The 22,106-nt window shown below is 47.6% G+C and overlaps 1 protein-coding gene across 4 annotated transcripts in view; it reads right to left on the reverse strand.

Annotated features, from left to right (window-relative positions):
* Nucleotides 1-22,106, reverse strand: part of AFAP1L1 (actin filament associated protein 1 like 1) — a 68,089-nt gene that overhangs the window by 13,723 nt on the left and 32,260 nt on the right. For all 4 annotated transcript variants that reach the window (XM_038006181.2, XM_008014931.3, XM_038006186.2 and 1 more), the window contains 10 exons: nt 19,525-19,623; nt 18,317-18,528; nt 15,775-15,954; nt 13,701-13,793; nt 10,318-10,411; nt 9,929-10,081; nt 8,296-8,507; nt 6,535-6,680; nt 5,797-5,869; nt 3,551-3,662 (listed from right to left, as the gene is read on the reverse strand). In XM_038006181.2, the coding sequence (XP_037862109.2) occupies nt 3,551-3,662; nt 5,797-5,869; nt 6,535-6,680; nt 8,296-8,507; nt 9,929-10,081; nt 10,318-10,411; nt 13,701-13,793; nt 15,775-15,954; nt 18,317-18,528; nt 19,525-19,623 (1,374 nt within the window). The remainder of the gene's footprint in view (nt 1-3,550; nt 3,663-5,796; nt 5,870-6,534; nt 6,681-8,295; nt 8,508-9,928; nt 10,082-10,317; nt 10,412-13,700; nt 13,794-15,774; nt 15,955-18,316; nt 18,529-19,524; nt 19,624-22,106) is intronic.

Genomic DNA, 22,106 nt, shown 5'->3' on the forward strand with positions numbered 1-22,106 from the left:
TGAGGGCATTTTTAGCTGTCTCTTTCTGTGGTTCTCTCTGATAAACTAGCTTGTGGTTTAGTTTATTGTTCTCATAACCACCAAATCTCCATTGTTTTTGAGAGCACCCTTTGGTTTACACTTTCCCACACTCTGTTCCAACTAAAGTCAGTTCTTTTGAGGAAGAGCTTTGGAGTGCTCTGTTCTTATGGCTTGCCTTTCCCCACTGGGCAAAATCTTTGAGTCACTGCTCTGGATCCAGGGGTGGCAACAATGGCCTGTGCTGTTGTTTGAATGTTCATCCCCTCCAAAGCTCATGTTGAAATTTAATTGCAATTGTAACAGTATGAAAATATGGGACTTTGAGAGGTGATTTAGGCCATGAGGGCTTTGCCTTCATGGGTGGGATTAATGCCGTTAAAAGAGGGCAAATTCAACCCCCTTTTGCCTCTTTGCCCTTCTGTTTTCTTCCGTGTGATGATGCAGCAAGAAGGCCCTTGCTAGAGGTCAACAGCTTGATCTTGGATTTTTCCAGCCTCTAGACTAGGAGCTAATAATTTCTGTTCATTACAAATTACCCAGTCTCTGGTATTCTGTTATAGCAGCACAAAACAAATTAAGAGCCTGTTTCTCTTGGAGTGACATTTCTGTTATGAGCAGGGTGCTGGGTGGGGGACGTAACCTCCGGTCTACTCTGCTTGCCTCTCCCAGCATGGAACCTCTGCCCTACAAGTGAGCTAGGATGAGGGCAATCAAGGCCCCAGTATTCTTGGCTTACCCTACCTGGGGCAAAGCCTTTGCTCTATCATCTGGGTAGAGGAAGGGCGCTTCCTCCCTCTTGGCTGCAATCACCTGGAATTTAGCCTCTGCAGCATGGAGCTGGGTATGACAAAAAATACTGGCAGCCTGCCCTTCCGGGGGAGATACTGTAGCCCTTCGCTGGCAGCTGGGGAAAGAAGCAGCCCTGTTTTCTTGTCCAGATGTGCCTGGAGTGAAGATTCTTTCAAACTGAGTTGGGGAATAAAGGGGTAGGTTGTGGCTCAAATGCCACAAACTCTCACTGTTCTTACTAAGATTTAGCAAATTTTCTAGAATAAATGTTTCTTCATTTGCCCTCAGGAAAATTTCCAGACTTTAAATAATTGTTTGTTTTAATAAATTTCACCAGCTACAGCTGTTTTGCTAGGGAGTGGGTCCATGCAGCTTCTCACACCACCATTTTTCTCAGCAATCTACTTGGCCTCCATGATTCTTGCTTCCTAATATTCATGCCCTTTTATAGTCCCCTCCCACACTAAACAGTGCTGACCTGTGTAACCATTAGGATATTGCAGAATGACAGAGTGTAACTTCTAACCATAGATCATAAAAGACCTTGCAGTATCAGCCTTGCTGTTCCTTCTTGGGTTGCTTGCTCTGGGGGAAGCCAGCTGTCACATCACAAGGACAAGCAACTCTATGAAGAGATCCTCATGGCAAAGAACTCAGGCCTCCTTCCAACAACCAGCACAAACTTGCCAGGCATGCAGTGAGTCATCTTAGAAGTGGATCCTTCAGCCTGTCAAGACTTTGGATGACTTCAGATGACCGGCCAACATCTTGAGATCTCATGAGAGACCCCAAGCCAGAACTACCTATCCAAGCCATTTAGGATTCCTGATCCACAGAAACCATGTGACATGACACATGTTCCTGCTTATTGTTTAGAGGAGCTAAATTTTGGGTGATTTCTTATGTAGCAATAGGCAATTAATACACGATCGTGGGCAAAATCCTTTGGCTATAGACTAGATGTTTACATCCCCCCAAATTCATATGTTGAAACCTAATCGCCTATGTGATGGCACTTGGAGGTGGGGCCTTTGGTAGGTGATTAGGTCACCAGGGTGGAGCCCTCATGGGTGGGATTAGTGCCCTTGGGAAAGAGACCCCAGGGAGCAAAAAGATGGTCATCACCAGGAAACAGGCCCTCACCAGACACCAAATCGGCTGCCACCTTGATCTCAGACTTCCCAGCCTCCAGAACAATGAGAAATAAATTTCTGTTATTTATAAGTTACCTAGCTTATGGGATTTTGTTATAGCAGGAGAAATGGATGAAGATATCTTCTCTTTTATTTTCTTCAGTTTCTTCATCTAAAAAACAACCTTGTTGGAATTCATTAGCAGTCTTCCACCGTGGTTTCCCACTGCCCTTCAAGGAACCTTATGACCCCGCGGTGATGGCTAACAGGAGAAGTGGAGGCCAAGTGGGCCTTAACCAGAGTAGCTCCACTTTTATTTTATTTTATAAACTTGGCTTTCATATGAGATTTGATCTGAAGAAAGGGTCTACTTTTTTGTGTATGTTTGTTAGTTTTTTGTTGTTGTCATTGACATTCGGTGATTTCTTTAATCTTACATGCTTTTTTCAGTTTAGATTTCCATTTTAAAATGGGCATTTCACAAGGCCCTGCATTTCCAGTATCTCTGAGAGTAGAGTGCAAAGTTACACAACACCCTTCTGATTGTTCAGAGAGGAAACTCAGGCCCAGAGAGGGGAAAGGACTTTTCCCAGAGGTACACAGTAATTCAGTAGTCAAGGGAGGAATGAGGAATAGAATACAGATTTCCTGACCCTCAGAAGGGATGATCTATACAAATGAAATGGAGCCATAATACAGAAAAGTATTTTTAAAAATAGGTATTAAAATATAAAAGTAAGTTTACAAAAAGCACAGAACAGAACTTGACTCTGTTGAGATGCAGGGGGAATAAATGTAAAGGAACAAAGAAAAAACTTTTGGAACATGCTGTCCCACAGGAAGCTGGCTTCTTCATAAAGAGAAATCACACAGGAGCACAGATTACTGTTGGAAGTAAAACAGAATTTACAACACAGTTGCCTGGCATACTTAGTTATCCACATTACTGTGCAGTGTGGCAATCAGGCAATTCACTGAGCTCCTGTGGGGTGCTAGGCAGAGCTAGGGCAGGACACCAAGGTGAGCTGTGGCTTTCACGGCAGCTGGCTCCAGGGTATTCGGATGGGTTCAGTTCTCCACTTACTACCCCAGATCAGAAATCACAAATTGTTAGCCTCTGAAACAGATACAGCTTGTCAACAGTCTCTCTCTCTCTCTCTCTCTATTTGGCCTCATTCAGTGCTAAATTAAAAAAAAAATAGTTGCTGATATTAAAAAATAAGTAGATTTCACCTAAAGTCTAGATTTCTGGTCTCTTTTAAGTAATTAGCAAATCTGGTGTTAGGGGCCTGGTACTGCTTCATGGGGATCGTCTGCTGGAGCTGAGCAGCAGCCTCCCGTATAGTTGGGACCTGAGGAAACTGGGTATCAGTTTCCTATAGTACCTCCCCACCCCCCAACTCCCTGTCATTTTTCCTCTGAGGCCACATGCTAGCTGCCCTTTTTCATTGTGCTTGCTCTGTGATTTTTCTTAGGGTAGAGTATTTTCTTGCATCTCACTTTGCTCATTTATTTACCCACCAGAGGAACTGATTTTGAGATCTCTCCTATAGACTGCTTCCTTCCCTTCCTCCCTAGTCAGCAGGGGAGGCCCACACACAACTCACTGGAGGCATGGCGTTTGACTTTGACCTGCGGGTCCACACGATGGGACTTCTCACTGCAGGAGGAGGCGTGACGCTTCACCTGGGCCCCTGTGGGGCGCTCGGGCTCCTCATCCTGGTGGGAGATGGAGGAAGACAGTCAAGTTCAGGCAGGCGCAGACTCATCAATGCAGGTTGTACTACGGTCTTTGCTCAGTATGGGGTCTTCTTGCTCTGAGATTTTGGTCTTACATTTTTAGACTTGCATAGCACTCAAAAATCATAAAGCACTTTTGCTAGCAGTGTATCATTTGAACCTCATACTTTTCTGCTGGGGGCAGCAGAAGGCAACCCTAAACTGTAGTACCTGCTGAGACGAAAATTAGAAAATCTCAAAAGACTGTGGGTGGCTATATTTGATTTATCATAGATATTTTTGTCTTTAGAACATTTGGAAGTATCCTGATTTTCTGAATTGCCTCAAAAAGAAAAGAGTCTTCCCTCAAGAAGGAAAGTCCTGGATGAGATGAGCCAGTGATAGAAGTGACATAACTTAATAGATTAACTATACATTTGTGCATGAAGAATATTAAGAATACTAAAAATTCAGTGAAAGCTTAGGAAACTATGAGTTAAATATGATAATAACGTAATATAATAATGATGTTGTCAACAACAGTACTATTTACTCCTCTGTATAAGAACTTCCAATGTCTGGGCACTGTGCGAATTTCTTCTTTTGAGTGCAGCGGTGTGATCATGGCTCACTGCAGCCTCAACCTCCTGGACTGAAGCGATCTTCCCACCTCAGTCTCCTGAGTAGCTGGGACAACAGGTGCACACCACCATGCCTGGCTAATTTTTGTAGAGACAGGGTTTTGCCATGTTGGCCAGGCTGGTCTCAAACTCCTGGGCTTAAGTGATCCACCCACCTCAGCTTCCCTAAGTGCTAGGATTACAGGTATGAGCCACTACTGTGCCCAGCCTAAACGTTTTTTTTTTTTTTTTTGAGACAGAGTCTCGCTCTGTTGCCCAGGCTGGAGTTCAGTGGCATGATCTTGGCTCACTGCAACCTCCACCTCCTGGGTTCAAGCGATCTTCCTGCCTCAGCCTCCCAAGTAGCTGGGACCGCAGGTATGTGCCACTATGTCTGGCTAATTTTTGTAGTTTTTAAGTAGAGACGACGTTTTGCCATGTTGGTCAGGCTGGACTCGAGCTCCTGGCCTCTAGTGATTCACCCACCTCAGCCTCCCAAAGTACCAGGATTATAGGCATGAGCCATGGCACCCAGACCTTGCCTAAACTTTCTTACATAAAGTATTCTTTAATTCTTGCAGCCATCCAAGAAGGTAGGTTTTATCATATTCTTTTGGAGTCAGGAAGCGAAGACCAGCAGCCCTGAGTCTGACTCAAACTTCACATCCTTAAGTGCTAAGCTATCTTGCCACTAAACTCTGCAACTGAGAAAAACCTCAAGCTGCATCCACAGGTTTATCTGAGTCTGAAGAAAGATCATATGAACAGAAGGATGACTGGAGAACTTTCCAGAAAAGGGAGTCCTAGAGGTGAAAACTCAGTGTGTCATCCAGCACCGTCCAAGGCAGAGGTCCTGTCTGCAGACACATTTGCAGACACAGCTTAGTTGCCTCTCTCTCCTGCTAATGGTGAGGCCTGACCCACCCACCAGCGTCTGGTTGGAATGTGGCTCTCCTCTCGCTTTCTGAGGGAGGAGACAGCACAGGGCATGCTGCCAGGAGCATTCCAGGTCATGTGATGGCTACTCAGGCCTCACTGTAAATTAGTAAGTTGGTATCTCCCTGGCTTAGCAAGCAAAACATGGAGACTGGCCTGGGAGCTGACGCTTCCAGATCACGAAGTCACTAGGTGAAGGCTTGCAGGTTGGCCCCAGAGTCAGCACCCGCCCCAGACACCACAGAATCAGGAGGATAAGTTCACAGAGCGGTAAACAGGAGGAGGGTCCCAGCATCTTGCTCAAACTGGAGATGATGCCTCACCTTTTGGTAGTGCTTGGCAGTCTACAGAGCCCTTTCTTCCTCCCAACCTGGGTCTCTTTCCACTGCACCACCCAGCCTCCTGTGCCAGGGATTCCTCATCTTGAGCCATGCTCTATGATAAGAAGGGGCTCCCCTTCTAGCCACTGCTGCTTAAATGAAAATGATCTCTCTGAGGCAGAAGGTAAAGGGAGCAGAAAGAGGGAGAGCTAATAAGTGGCCTTTGCCACGTTCCTGGGCAGCCCCAAGGGACTGTACCTGCATCTTTTCATAAGGAACATCATCATAAACTCGGGGCTCAGGCCACTGATTCTGGCAGGATCTTGCATATCTAGAAAATAAAAGGTACAACGACAATGACAATGACAATGATGCTTTGCGACTTACAGTGTTTTCCTGTCCACCACTCTCATTGATTCTGGCGGAAACTCTTAAGGCAGGTCAGAAGATTAGTAAAAGCAAGATGGCAGGAAGCACTGTGTCATGGGCTGTGTTAGGGTGTCACAGACAGGACCAATGTGATTCTCATAACAACCTGCAAGGCAGGTAATTCATCACCACCATTCTATGAGTCAGAAAACAGAGATCTGAGATGGCAAGCAACCAGTGCAAGCTTCCACTGCTGGTGGTGACCGAGCTGGGACTCAAACCTGGCTCTTCTAGTACCTGAATGCCATATACTAGCCATGCGCCCATGATCAAGTGTGTGAAAACTTAAAGTCCCATGGCATGAGGGCAGAACCCAGGCCACTACTCCAAGGCTTCTCTACTTTTGCTCCTTCCATCCACAGCTTGCCTCTGACCCTAGGCTACCTCCTTCAGCCAGCTCCCCACTCTTTGCTGTAAGAGGAAGACACCCATTCCAACTTCCCAAGGAAGCAGAGCTTTCCTTAGCTCCTCCCTTCCCTCCCAGTGCCCAGGGCTGGACTCAGTGTCTGAGAGGGATGGAGACAGGAAAGGTCCTGGGCAGGTGCGGCCGGTGCAGCTGACACTTACAGGAAGGAGTTGCGCCCAGCACTGACGATGCTGGTTAAGGTCTCCACATCCACGTAGTCATAGTGCAGCGCCTCTGGAGTGACTCTGGAGCCCATCTCCACCAGCAGCAGCCCGAGCCAGCGACCCATGTCCTCTGAACAGCTTGCCTGAAGGACAGGAGGCAAAGGTAGAGTTCATTTTCCTACTGTCAGAGCTTCTGGAGACCTATTGACTTCAGCCAAACCCAGAAATATTTGTAAGTACTGACTATGTACCCGATACTCAGGGGTCAAAGAGGAATAAGATTACAGCACACATCCAGAAATCCAAGAGGCTCCCTTCTTCCATCTATTCAGGTTTCCATTCAAATGTCACCTCCTCAGAGAGGCCCTCCCTGATGACCTCTCTAAGACAGAGGCCTCCCTACCCTCACTTTCCATTCTCAGAGCCTTCTCCAACCATTAGGATATAAAACCAACATTTGGGTATTCTCTGAATTTTTAAAAAATATTTATTTTTTATTAGAAGAGGTCATTTCTCATATAACTCAATCAAAATTTTTTCTTGTCTTATAACTGCCAAATAATTACAATACTGTGTATAGGAAAATCTCCAAGAAGTTGCCAGTCAACTAAACATGGACTTATGTTAATTCTCATTTAAAGAGCATCTTATATAATTAAATTAGCACACAAATACTAAACTTGAATAAATAAAGCACATTTTTTGCTCGTGTATAAGAGAAATAAGAGACCGATCTCAAACTACCAAAAATAAAAGTGAGTTACAGAGAAGATATTTTTTGAAGTTTAAGAACTGAGAGAGGCAGTGGGTCTTGGGCAGAAAACAAGACCAAGAGGTCAGGTTCTAGGACAAGACCGAGAGACCACTGGTGGACCCCTGGATAAAGCACATGGCTGCCTTGGCCTCAGTTTCCTATCTGTAATGGGAGAAATTAGTTTTCTGTTTTTCTCTAGTGTTAACATTTTAAATTCTAAATTGCCAAAGGGTTGCCATGTGGAAGAGAGAGTCCACGTATTCTGCGTGACCTCAGAGAGGAGGCTACTGCCCGTGAGTAGGGACAGTGAATCGGTGAAATGAAATCATACTTCATTCACTCATTTGTTCAACAAAGATTTCTAGAGCCCATAGTATTCTAGTGCAGGACATCCTGATGAGTTCTGGAAAAACAAAAGTATGCAGAATAGGCCTAGTTATTGCCTTCCTGGAGCTCAAAGATTTCAACTCAGTATGGGGAAAATCTGTCTAAAATTTGAATTGCTCAATGGGAGGGGCAGTGGACCTTCTCCTCCACCAGAGGAGGGTACTGGTGAAAGGTCTTAGAGGGGATTCCAGAATCTGAATGGGCTAGACTAGACTAGATGCCTTTCAGGCTTGGGATTTTAAGGTAAGGGAGAAAAAACAAACCTTGGTTCTGGTGCTGCCAGATTTAGTGAATAAAAATACAGAATGTTTTGTTTAATTTGAATGTCAGATGAACAATAATATTTTAGTATCGATAGAGCTCCAATCTTGCGTGGCACATACCTATATTTTCATGAAAACGTTCCGGGTAATGTTCATGGCTTACCTGAAATTCAAATTAAGTGGGTGTCCTGTATGTTGTCTTATAATCCTACTTGGGTCACCTGACAGGAGTAGGGCTTGTTTTCCTTCCCCTTCAGTCCCCATGGTGTCAGCAGCAAGGGCTCCCCCAAACAAAAACACAACACTCAGACCAGAGTCCCCAGACCAAGCACCACCTGCATCCTACCCTCTCACCTCCAAGATGGCCACCTCCTGCCGGTTGCGCAGGATCCTGAAGGCAAACGGGTGTCGGGGCCCAAAGCCCGGGGCGACCTCACAGCCTTGCAGGACGATGGCGTTTACATGGGTTCGCAGGTCCGTGTGGTCCTTGTGGAAATACAGAGTGTTGCACTTCAGGCGGCACCAGCGTTCCTTCCAGCCCTGGTTCACCAGCACGTTCAGGTAGCCTGGAGGAGACAGTGGTGTGAGGTTCCCACAGCCTGCCCCGGGACAGCATGGGGACGCAAGGCGGCTCCTTGTGTCTGTTGGAAAGAAGACCTCAGGGTCCTGGTTAGCTTTCTCTCCCCTGTGACCTCAGGGTGACCTTGGGCATGCTTTTCTGAGTTTATTTCTTACCTGTGAAACAAGGACTGATAATGGCATTCGTACATGTCTGCACAGCCTTTGGGCCACACCAAGCTTGATGAAAAGGGCAGGAACTACTGCGTATGATATAAAAAACACAACTCTTTTGCCTTTTCTCCCCGAATCAAAACTGTTACTGAAAGATGGAAAATAATGGATGATGCTGACACCCAGTGGCAGCGTGTGGGAACAAAAATATCTTGCCTACATAATCCTAAAATTGACCAAGGCACAGCTGCTATGTAGCTAATGACCCACAGGTTTAGAATTCCCTCTTAATGTTTTAGATTTAAATTTGTTTATTTTTACCATGATGCACCCTGATTCACTGATTACAAAATATTTCTTTGTAACCATATATTTATTTATGTATTTATTTTTTGAGACTGGGTCTCCCTCTGTCACCCAAGCTGGAGTATGCTGTCTCTATCATGGCTCACTGCAGCCTCGACCTCCTGGGCTCAAGTGATCCTCCCACCTCAGCCTCCCAAGTAGCTGGGATTACAGGCATACACCACCATGCTTGGCTAATTTTTGTATTTTTGGTATAGACAGGGTTTCACCATGTTACCCAGGCTGGACTCAAACTCCAGGGCTCAAGCGATCCTCCCGCCTCGGCCTCCCAAAGTGCTGGGATTACAGAGGGGAGCCACTGCGCCTGGTCTTGCCATGTACTTTTACAATATTTTTTTCAGGGTTAGAATATTACTTTATATCCAAAATATATGATTTTTAAAAATTGGATTCCAGTACATGGAACACTACATTTACATGAGCAAAATAATGTTTTCCCCTTCAAATCACTTTTAATTCACATTGAATGCATTTATAATAAAAAGTACCTAAATATGTTTCTCCAATAAATTTCCCTATAATATAGGTTGTTACTTATACACCTGGCACGCTCTATGCTGGGAAATGAGATACCCCTGTCTTGTTATCGTGGAGGAAACTGAGAAACTGAGGCCCAGAGATGGGCAGTGATTTGGACTAAGGTCACAGGGAGCATAGAAATACGGTGGTCAGCTGGCTTTTCCTTTCGCTGAGTGTCAGGGCCTCTGGAAAGAGAAGTGATGGGAAAGCCTAGAGTGTTAATGGAGTGGGTCTTAGCCTCCCAGTAGGCTGGGATTCCCTCCCCTGCCCTGGGGGTGAGGTGGATGAGGCATGAGGTCTCCTGGCCTCAACCCCAGAAGCCCGCACCCACAGGACCTGAACACCCCTCATCCCCGTGCCCTGGACCCACCACAGCAGGGAACCTCCTCCTCGGTGGAGAACGTCTGCAGGTCATCGGCCAGTGGCTTCTTCTTGGAAAAGCTGATGATACGGGTGATCTTGCGGCCCGCGGCCCTGCTCATTGAGCCCTTCAGTTCTGCCAGGCTGCTCTTCTTCCCTTTGCCTGTTGGGAAAATGGGTCAGGGGAGTGGAGGGAGCCCTGAGTCTCACCCATCCTTAGTCTTCCCTGTGGCCTTTTCAGCCTGCACACAGGATGGACCTGCAGCTCCAGGGATGGCAGGCCAGGTCACCTTACCCAGGTCTCCAGAATGATCAGAACCTACTCTGCCGCTGTGTGCCCACGGGCAAGGCCCTGCCCAGTTCCAGCATTCCCCAGCCTGAGCCCCCAGAGGCTCCTACCGTGATCACAGGTCTCCCGGCGGCCAAGGGTAGAACAGTTGTCGCCCATGCCAACGCTGTCAGAATCTGAGGTCTGCTTCTCTTGGGACAGCCTCTGAGGAGGGACACAGACAGTCCCCCATCAGAGGGCACATTTGGAGGTACCCAAATTTCCCTTTATTGGTTCGATCTCCCTCCGACTCCCCCAGCACATGATAATTAGCTAACAAATGTTTGTCAGCAATTATCCTGTGCCTGATACCATACCAGGTATTGGAAGACAACCATGACTTAGATATGGTTATGTCTTTGGGCAATTCACAGTCCATTTAGGGAGGGAGGCAATTAATTATAACACTTTGAAATGAATGTCTTAGGAATTTGGACTGTCTTTGGCAGGTGACAGGGAGCTGGGAAAGTATTTAAGTGGAACACTAATGTAATCCAAATTGGTTTAGGAAGTTACTTCCAGTGGCATTGTGGGGATAGAAAAGAGGGGACAAGACTGGAAGCAAAAGAGCCACTTAAGAGAGTGTCATCCTGGTCATGATGAGACTCAACAAGAGCATGAACCAAGATGACAGTGAGGATGGAGAAAAACAGATGAGCTGGCAGACATTTTCAAAATAGTCATGGTGGGACCTGGTGACCAGCAGGAGTCCCTTATGATCCTAACTCGGAGGAGAGGATGGGAAGGGGACACACACCCACACACGCACACACAACATGTCAACAATTTCATTGCCAGCCCAAATTAGTTTTACTCGTGACACCAACTCTAGACCATTCATCGATTCATTCATACAAGGTCCATTAAGTGTCTACTAGGTACCATGGGATGTAGAGTGGAAGTAATGATGACTCTCTTACCACTTATTAGCTATGGGAATGTGGGAAAGTGCTTCTGTCTCCCCAAGGTTGGGTTTTCTCACTTGAATTCCATCCACTTCAGAGGGCTGCTGTGAGGGAGCCAGCCCTAGTGAAGGCCCACAGACTGTATCATTTCTAACACCTATGTGGTGTGCTGCCATCTTTCTTCAAGAAGCTAAACTGCGCCAGCCACACTTGGGCCAGGATTAAATGACATCCACCCACTTAAGAAGGTGGAATTACAGAGCTCTGAGGCCCCAAAGCCTTTCCTGCCAAGATCTCCTCAAACCAGGCTCAGGGATGCTTCACCATAAGCAACAGGGGACGGAGAGGACAGGCGATCATGTGCACCTCTCAATGTCCAAAGGGCTGGAAACATGACAGCTGTCAGAAAGAGGACAGAACTGTCAAGTATGAAGAATCACCTCTTCAAATGGTGAAACAGAAGCTAAGGCTCCATGTGTTCTGCAATGGTGTACAGATGGTAAATTTTTCATCAAGATAGAGCAAATACAAAGAGGTACCGTGAGCACTTTGGAATGAACTCGATGGTGACACTGCAATCACATGATTCTGTGGAGAAGAGACCTACCAATATCACGTCCTCACCCTCACTCTCCACCCAAAATACCACCCCCAACATTCTAGTTACCCTCCCTGTGGACGCTCAGCCACAGGAAATCTCAACTCTACCAGCTTGCCTCTTCTTCCTCTCTACACATCCTTCAAACTGCACCACAGCATGTGCTGGCAAGTGTGTGCACACACACACTCACACACTGACACCGTCAACGCTGCTTTCCCTCTGGCCTCACGCATGGCAAAGGCTAAGTGAGGATAGGGTTGAGCTTCTCCTCCTGCATCCACCTGGGCACGTCTTCTACTCCTGGTGACTCTGCCTGATCCCATACCTTTGCTTCTGTTCCCTCCCCTTGGCCCACCTTTGCCTCAGTGAAATCTTGCCTACGCCTTAAGGCTCAACATAGGTGCTCATCTTCCCTCACCCTTCTCGTCCTTCCAGCCAGTGTGGGCCCCTGTTCCACTCACTGTAGCTTTCTGTGATACTCTAACAGGCTGGTGGGCTCTCCTTGCTCTCTGAGTGTAGCCATACTGGCCGTTTTCACTTCCATGCTTCTTCCTGCTCCTGTACCTTTTCCCTCTGCTTAGAGTGCCTTTTCCCTCCTCTTCCCTGCTAATTTTTCATCTTCATTTGAAATATCACTTCCTCAGAGAAGCCTTCTTGGGGCGCTGAGACAGAGGCAGGGCCCTAGGGTACCTGGTACTTTTCCCTCCTAGCATTTACACAGCTTGGCATTTATAAGTCTGTGTGACTGTTTGATTCACGTCTACTTCCTACTGGGCTGGAAGTGCTGTGAGGGCAGGGCTTGCACCTGTTTGTGTTTGGACTGCATTTCAATGGCTAGCACAGTTCCTGGGGTGCCCTGGGTACTCACCGAGTACCTGTCAAGCAGGTGCCCAGGATCCTGGTCTTGAGAGGAGGGGCAACATGGTCATCAAGAACTAGACCATCTGGGTTCAAATCCTGGCTATGGTTCTTATTTACTATGTGACCTTGGGCAAATCTCTGTCTCAGCTTTCTCCTCTGAAAATGTACCTATCCAAAGAGTTCTTACGAAAATCACCTCAGTTAATACACTTAAAGCATTTAGTACACTGCAGGGCATGCAGTCACAGTCTACAAATACAAGCCTTGATTACATCATGCAAGGCCCGTGTCTGTGGGTCTTAACCCTTCCCCTCGACTGTAATGTCCCTAAGGGGAGGACTTGGGTCCAAGGCCCTTTGTTACCCACAATACCTGGCAATGTGCAGGTACTGGGACATATTTGCCACCAGCCTGACCAACTGGCTAATGCCTGCTTCTCTCATGTTCCAGACAGGCACACTCCTTCTCTTTCTTCTTTCTCTGTCTCCTTTCTTTCTTTCTTTCTGAGACAGGGTCTCACTCTGTTGCCCAGGCTGGAGTGCAGTGGCGCAATCATGGCTCACTGCAGCCTCCACCTGCCAGGCTCAAGCAATTCTCCTACCTTAGCCTCCTGAGTAGTGGGGACTACAGGCATGTGCCACCACACCTGGATAATATTTTGTAATTTTTGTGTTTTAGAGATGAGGTCTCACTATGTTGTCCAGGCTGGTCTTGAACTCCTGGGCTCAAGTGATGTGCCCGCCTTGGCCTCCCAAAGTGCTGGGATTATACACCCTCCTTTTCTAATTGACAAATTTCAACTTATTTTTCATGGCACGATTGCAACGTGACCTCCTCCCGTCCTGGCAGGTGCGTCACTCCCTCCTCTGGTTTGTGTTGCACTTTGGGCACAGGCACTCGTTTGTTCATGCATTCATGAATTCAGGAGACATTTATTAAGCACCTACTGTTGTGCCAGCTCTGTGCTGGGCACCTACAGTTTGGCAGTTGCCCGGCTTTCCCCCCAGCCAGTGAGTTCCCCTGGGGTTGAGCCTGTGTTGAGTGGCCACTGCCTAGCCCGGGGAGGACCTAGTGGAGACAGATATACCTTGTCCGGGTCCAACTTGCACAGGAGGACTGGGGATCTGGGCACCTCCACTCCCTCGGCTCCCCCAACTGGCTTGCTCACTTCTCGGATGACCTGTGAAGAGGACACACAGCTGTGAACGGGTGGGCAGGGAAGCTGTCGATGCAAAGGAAGAATGGGGTCTGTGTGGTGAATGCTGTAGAACAGAGGGTCAGGGCCACTGTGGGGAACAGATGGGCTGACATAGCCGCCTGCACATGCGTGGGGCACATTGGGGTTTGTAAAGGCTTTCTCCCATATCTGTCCCCTGGGTTGAAAAGATACAAGGATGGGGACCAAGAGGCTTATTGCTAATTAGTTGTGTGGTCTGGGAAGAGCCACTTCTCTGCTCTGGGCCTCAGTGTCCACATCTGCAACATGGGAATGATCCTAGTCCTCTGCTTTCCTCCTTGGGTTGCCTGAGGACAGTGGGACCACAGATGTGAAGAGTGATGGGAACCATAAAGCCTCACAAGTGTGAGGGACCTGCTTCTGTGACCATGCGCACCTTTACAGCAACCTGTAGGGCAGCTGGAGTTATCACCTCTATCTCCTAAAGGCATCCACTCACTTGCCAAGGCCACACAGCAATAAGCACGAGATCAGGAAATAATCATAGCCACCATTTGTTGCTCACCTATCTGGTGGCTTTCTGTGGATTATCCCATTTTATCCCTCAGCAGCCTTGTGAGCCCTGAGTTACAGCTTAAGATGACGAGGCTTGCAGAGGGGAAGCCACCTGTTAGGTGCAGCAGAGCCAGAAACTAAATGCAGGCAGTTCAGCTGCCCACAGTTAACCTCTGGGCTAACTGCCGCCCAGGACCAATGTCAAGGCAGGTCTCTTTTAACTCCAGTCTAGGGCTCCGTCTGCCGACCCCACCAGTCCATGGAGGGGTACAGGCTCCCCCAGCAGGCAGGTTCTCCCCTTCCTTCCCTCCTGAGACAAAGAGGTAATGAGAAACACCAAATGTTCCATCACGGGGGCTGGTTATCACAGGAAGGAAGGGGCTGGGTAGGGAGGGAGGTGTTTGGCTTCATTGTTCCAGCAGGAAGATCAGAGGAGGAAAGGACGGTGTCAGAGCGAAGTAGAGGCGGTGCAGGGATGGGGGTCTGCTGTAAAGGAATGGGGGGTGGGGCATCGCAGTCATCATGGCAGTAATTACTGACCGTTGCCACACACTCACTGCCTGGCAGGCACTGTGCCGAGTGCTCTCCAGAATCCTTCCAAGGACCATTTCACAGATGAAAAAAACAGGCACAGAGGGGCAAAGTCGTTTGCAGAAGGTCACACAACCAGTAAGTGCCCCTTAGGCCTGGGGCTTGACTCAAGTGTGGGTGCCACAAAGTCCCCTCTCCCATGTCATCACTATGTCATCCTGCCTATGGCCTTTGGAGGAGACTTACTTCTTAGCTTCAAATTCTGGCTCCAATCACTTTGGTTGTGTGACCTTTGGCAAGTCACATAAGTTCTCAAAGCTGCGTCTTAGTTTCCTCATCTGTGAAAAGGGAACAATAATATTTTGTCCCATTTTCAAGCAGAAATGAGGTCATGTATGTAAAGCTCTTGGCACAATGCATGGCACAAAGTAAGTGCTCATTTTTTGGTAACTTTCATTGTTCCGTGTAGCTGCAGAGGCAGAAGCTGGCCCATGGGTGGTCATTACAAGGATGTACGTTTCAAGGCAAGGAAAGATTTTTCCTTTATTGTTGTTGTTGTTTTAAGAATTCACTGGTCTAATGATGAAATCAGCTTCCTTTGTAGATACTAAGCTTCCAGTTCCAGGAGGTATACAAGTGTAGCCTGAACAAGCCCACAGTAAGGATTTGGAAAGGGAATTCAAGTAACTAGAAGGAACATAGGTCTCCAGCATGAAGTCTGCCTCTTGGAGATATCTGAGGCCCATTTCCAGACATAAACCCTAGCCACACACAGGGCATTTGGGCTCAGGCACTGAGCAAGAGGCTCTTCCAGGGACAGGAGCCAGCTCTACTGAGGGCTGGCTTGGGGAAGAGAGAAAGGGTGGGAAGGTGGGAAGGTCAGGTGCAGGCCACGCACCTTCAGCCACTCCTCGGCCTGCTCTCGGCTCTGCAATGACAGCACCAAGACCTCGGTAGCCCCCTGGGTGAAACGCAGCTCATGCCTCTTGTGCCGGCTGTCCTTGGGCATGTAGATGACGCTGCAGGTATCCAGTGCCAACCTCAGATGCGGCTGCCGGTCCTTGGAGCTTTTATAACACTGGACAGGGAGAGAAAGGCATCAGGATCTTCTGAAGTAGAGGGTAGAGGAGGGAGACATCGTCACTCAAAGGCTCAGGGGAGGCCCGACCTCCCTTTAGAGGCCTCCCCCACCCTAGCCATGGGCACTGTGCGAGGATAGCTGAAGGGTCCAGGCCGTTCACCCTGGAAGAGAAGCCTGGGAGGAGGCATCTTTGGGCGATTTTCAGTCACAACTACCTATTTGGGAAGAGGCAGACTGTAGCATAATCCTAGGAAGACCAGGTTACCCTAAAGAACCAGAGAAGAAATGGGCTGGCTCGGGAGGAAGCCAGTTAAAAATCTACCTGGCAGGAATTTGGGAGTCAGAATTCTAGTAGAGATGGAGGGTTGGCCTTGGGAAGTCAATAGTTTATGAATAATAATTCTCACTTTCCCATCTTTTTTTATGAGTCCGGCATTACTTTCATACCAGAACCTGACAATGACACTACAAAAAGAGAGAATTATACGCAAATTTCTCTCATAACACAATCGCAAAAGCCCTGACCAAAATGCTAGCAAATGGATTCCAGAGGTATGTAAAAAGCAACTACATCAAGACCAAGTGGGGTTTATTCTAGGAATGCAAGAGCAGTTTAACATTCAAAGACCAACTGTATCATTAACCATATGAACAGAAAAAAAGGCCAAAAATCACATATCTGAATAGAGCTAGAAAAAGTATTTGATAAAATTCAGCATCCATTTAAGTGAACTAAGAATAGAGGGATCTCCTTAATGTAATCATAAGGAACATTTTCATCTACAAACAACCCACTGCAAATGTCATCCTGAATGGTAAATTATTATTATTATTATTTTTAGAGACTGGGTCTTGCTTTATCACCCACGCTGGAGTGCAGTGCTGTGATCATAGCTCACTGCAGCTTCAAACTCCTGGGCTCAAGCAATCTTCCTGCCTCAGACTCCTGAGTAGCTGGGACTACAGGTGCATACCACTATGCCTGGCTAAATAAAAAACATTTTTTTTTTTTTTTTTTTGGTAGAGATGGAGTCTTGCTTTGTTGCCCAGGCTGGTTTTGAACTCCTAGCTTCAAGTGATCCTCCTGCCTCAGCCTCCCAAAGTGCTGGGATTACAGGCATGAGTCACCATACCCAGCCTTAACAGTGACTTCCCTTTTGAGCTCTAGACTGAGACAAGGATGCCTGCTCTCCCACTTCTGTTTGCATTGTGCTTGAGGTCCTAGCTACTGCAATGTGTGGAGAAAAATATAGAAGGGGTAGGACTGGAAAGAGGTTTGTCATGTCCCTTGGACTAGTGCCGCCCTGGAGTGAGAAAAGGTCATGTTTCAGATGCATTCGTGTTGGGCAAGGCTTGTCAACAGATTTCTGGGGAGAGAAGCTATTCTTTTTCTGAAATTATGTTTATCCTCTTACTTTGTAATTAAAGGTGCTCTTTCTTTTATGAAATGATAAGCTGAGAGATGGCAAATATAAAAAAAAACCCTTCTTAAAAAAAAGCAAGTAATAGAACAATTGAGTTTTGTAGGGGATTCGTTTTATAAAAGACAGATGTATGGAAATGAGGGTGGAAATGTGTACACTAAAGCTTAATAGTGGTTATCTCTTGGTCAGTGAAATTATTGATGTTTGGTCAATAGTTTTTTTTTAAATCACTTTTCATCTGTTTTTCTCTAGTTTATAAATAAGCACATTTACTTGCATAATGAAAAACAACAAAAATTTAAAAGTGATAATTCTTTTTTTTTGACAAAACAAAAACATGGTAAAGCCTATATCAGGTCTTTTTTTTTTGGTTTTTGAGATGGAGTTTCACACCGTCGCCCAAGTTGGAGTGTAGTGGTACGATCTCGGCTCACTGCAACCTCAGCCTTCTGGTTTCAAGTGATTCTCCTGACTCAGCCTCCCAAGTAGCCGGGACTACAGGCACACACTACCACACCTGGCTAATTTTTTTATATTTTTAGTAGAGATGGGGTTTCACCATGTTGGCCAGGCTGGTCTCGAACTCCTGACCTCAAGTGATCCACCTGCCTTGGCCTCCAAAAGTGCTGGGATTACAGGTGTGAGCGACCGTGCCTAGCCCAGGTCTTTAAATTTGAGAGCGAGAGAGAGAGACAGAGAGAAAGAGAGAGAGAGACAGAGGGTGTGTGTATGTGTGTGTGTGTGTGTATGTGTGTGTGTTTAAATTCTGCTCCAGTAGGGAAAGTCGTGATCTTGGGAGCATGGGGGCTTTGAGCTTCTGTGCACCAAGTCAATCCGGGTATGCCCAAGGCAGACATATCCACATGGATGTAGAGACACACCCACATGCAAGTCTATGTGAGGCTGAGACACGTGGTTGCTGCTAGACCACTCACCAGGAGCTGGTCCTCCCTGATGACCGTCAGCTGCTTGGCCCACTGCCCGAAACGCTTTTTCCGCAGCAGGAAGGCACATATCCTGCATTCCCTCACCAGGTGCATGGAGGCCTCCTCTGAGGGCCACTGGTGTCGGGGCTGCGGGCTCTTCCCTTCCTCCTCCTCCTCATCGTAGGACTCATAGGAGCTGCTCATTGCGTCAGAGTCATTATCTGCAGGCGTCATGGGAAAGGATCTGTCACTGTGCCATTCTGGGGAAGCACCTTCTCACCCCTCTGCAGCCATCCCTGCACTGGGGCCTGAGGCTAGGAAGGCATGGGCATAAGGCATGACACTGGTAATGACTAAGGCCTCTACTTTTTTTTTTTTTTTTGAGATGGAGTCTCGCTCTGTCACCCAGGCTGGACTGCAGTGGTGTGATCTCGGCTTACTGCAACCTCTGCCTTACTGCAACCTCCGCCTTACTGCAACCTCCGCCTCCCGAGTTCAAGTGATTCTCCTGTCTCAGACTCCCAGGTAGCTGGGATTACAGGCGCCCACCACCACACCCAGCTAATTTTTGTATTTTTAGTAGAGATGGGGTTTCACCATGTTGGCCAGGCTGGTCTCCAACTCCTGACCTCAGGTGATCCACCCGCCTTGGCCTCCCGAAGTACTGGGATTACAGGTGTGAGCCTTTTGCATTTTGTTGTACTGATTTATCCCTTGCTTTGTGATCTTGGTTACTTCCCTTCTCAGAGCTTCAGTGTCCTCATCAGTAAAATGATCATAATAAACGAGATATCCACTTCAGCCGGCTATTTGAAGACCAATGCATGGACAGTGTTTAGCCAAGTGTTTGGCACCCAATAAATGCTCAATAAATTTATGCTATTGTCATTACCCCTTCATCTTGACATCTGTTGTCTTTCATTATTTTCACGATAACCCAGCAAATCTCCATTTTATAGATAAGGAAACTTGAGGCTCAGCGAAAAAAAATTACTCACCTAAGATTAGTTACCAAAAGTCAGGGAAAGGGTTCGATCCAGGCCTCCTGACTCATTCCAGCGGTCCTTCCACTGAGTGCTGGGGTCACTCAAAACAAGGGCTTTGGGGCCTCTCTGGTGACCATGGTCTGGGTGAGGGGCTGGTGGGCACACGCATGCTAACAGCCAGGCCAAGGGCAGAAGCCCTGCCCAGCATCTGGACGCCCACCTGGTACTTACAGGAGCTCTTAAGCTCGCCGTTCACTCTGGTTGCAGGGTAGCTGCTGTCTGCGTCCTCATAGTAGCCATCCACAATCGAGTGCGAGGGGCTGCAGCCATCTGTGGGTTGTCAGAAAGAGCTGCACTTTGGAGAAATGCAGGCAAACTCCAGGGGCCAGGACTGGGGGAGACCCTGACACCCCTACTCCTCCTCAGGGAAGAGACAGCAGACACTCTGAGCAGCTCTGGGCCAGGGTGTGGGGCCTCCTCTCTGCATCTCATCTGTTCTAGCTCCCCACAGTCCCTCTGCTCCTGTCACCAGAAACTGCCCTGCTGGGTTGTCCTATCTCCCGGCACGTATTCGTGCTGTTCCCTGTGCTCTCTCTCTTCTGCCAGAGGACTTCTCATCCATCAAAACCCACATCAAAGAGCTTTCCTCTGACTTCCTTAGGCAGGGAGTGGTCAGCTCCCCCTCAATGACCCCAGAGTATTGCATGTGTGCACGGTGTGTGCGCGTGTGTGTGTGGTGTGTGTGTGTGTGGTGTGTGTGTTGGTCACAGCTCTGATTTTTGTACTGCAGGGAGCAATGTACCAGCTGCCTGGGCTGAGACCTCCCTCCCTGCTCTGCCTTCTCATCTTCTTCCACCTCAGCCCTTCCTCTCACTTCCTTCTAAACCTCTGGGACTGCAAAGGAAGAACTGAACTAGAGGAGATAATAATATCGCGCATAATAGTGACTACAACTGCCTGTGCGGATTTTCACAACACCTTCCCATTTGGAGCTGGCAGGTAGCACAGTGCAGTGCTGGTGTTAGTGGGATGTCTCAAACTGTATTCTGTATCAGAATGATCTGCGAGTTGTTTGAAAATGCAGACGCCCGGGCTGTATCTCCAGAGATTCTGGTTCATTGGAGTGGGCTGGGCTGAGGAATCTGCATTAAAAAATGACTATTTAATAGGAAAATTCTAAACATCCATAAAAATAGAAAATATATTGGACTCCAATGAGTTGGGAAAAATTTATTCAATAATTTTTTAAAAATGTTATTTTGATACAGGCAGTCTCTGGAACATACTTTGAGTTCAGATGGTTAAGAGCATGTGCTTTGGGATCAATCAGAGTTGAGTTCAAGTCCTACCTCTATCATTTACTGAGTGACCTCGAAAAGAAAAGTCTCTGCATTTCAGATTCTTGATCTGGAAAGTGACATGAGCAATTCCCACCTTGGCTTAGTGATACAATGCATGTGAATTCTTAGGACAGTGCCTGGCACACACAATATGCTAAATGAGTGCCAGCTATTATTACTGTGATTGTCTCCTTTGATTCCCACAAGGCAGGGAGGTAGAGATCAGCCCCATTTTACAGACAAGGAAACAAGCCACACACAGTTTGCTGGTGACAGAGCCTGGATCAGAACTGAGGGTGCCGGCTCAGGGGATGGTGCACATCCCCCCTCCAGGAAGCCTTCCTTCACCCAGTCCAACTCACTCTCACAGCACACGGCTCTTCAGAATGCTGCTCTGGGCTCCTAGCCCCTCCCGTGCATCTGTTTCCTGAAGACAGCAGCACTGACATTCCCAGTGACAGGGACACCCAGTTCTATCTCCCAAGTGAGGCTCGGAGCCCGCCTTTCCAGCAGGCACTCTGAGGCCTCAGACGCTGGACATCTCCTGGGAGGTGAACAGGGGTGTTCACCAGGGCCAGAGGTGTGAAGTGGGGAAGGGTGAGGGGGCATGGGGGCACAGTACTCAGGCACCTGGCAGGGCTGGACGCTGTGCGCGAGAGGAAGGATACTCCCTGATGGGCTTGGCGTGCTTTCCCTGGACAAGGTTCCCGGTCCTTCCTGAAGCCCTCCCTTTCCTTCTACCCCAGGATTCCAGCGGCTTCTGGGAGGTGTCTTCTCTGCCCTGTCTGAGAGGGAAGTGAACTCCCTGGGGAGATGAAGGAGCCCCATCTAGCCAATAGGATTGACCTGGGATTGAAGGCCCAGCAGCCCTCTGTTCCCTACCCTTGAATGTATAAAATAAAGTTGGCTGTTTTACATCTGCGATAACACAGAACCTGAGACTATCAAGGCTGAAGAGGGCTGTGGATTACCTGGTCCAAGCACCATAGCCAAAAGGTGCAATCGGCCCAAGATCCATCAGCTGAGGAATGAATAAGCACAATGTGGTCTATCCCTACAGTGGGATAGTGTTCAGCCATAGAAAGGAAAGAAGTTCTGAGGCATGCTACAACGTGGATGAACCTAGAAAACACGCTAAGTGAAAGAAGTCAGACACAGAAGGCCACAGATTATATGATTCCATTTATGTGAAATGTCCAGAATAGGCAAATCCTTATGGACAGAAAGTGAATTGGTGGTTAGCAGGGGCTGGGGTGGGGAATGGGGAGTGACTGCTTAGCGGCATGGGCTTCCTTCTGTGGTGATGACAATGTTTGGGGACTAGATAGTAGTTATGGCTGCAAACACTGTGAATGTACTGAATGTACTAAATGTCACTTGTTGGACAGTTTGAAATGGTGGAGATGGTTAATCTTATGTGTATTTTACCACAATAAAAAAATTCAACCATGGTAAAAAGCACAAACAGTAATA

This window comes from Chlorocebus sabaeus, chromosome 23, assembly GCF_047675955.1.
Source record: "Chlorocebus sabaeus isolate Y175 chromosome 23, mChlSab1.0.hap1, whole genome shotgun sequence".
NCBI classification, from domain to species: domain Eukaryota; kingdom Metazoa; phylum Chordata; class Mammalia; order Primates; family Cercopithecidae; genus Chlorocebus; species Chlorocebus sabaeus.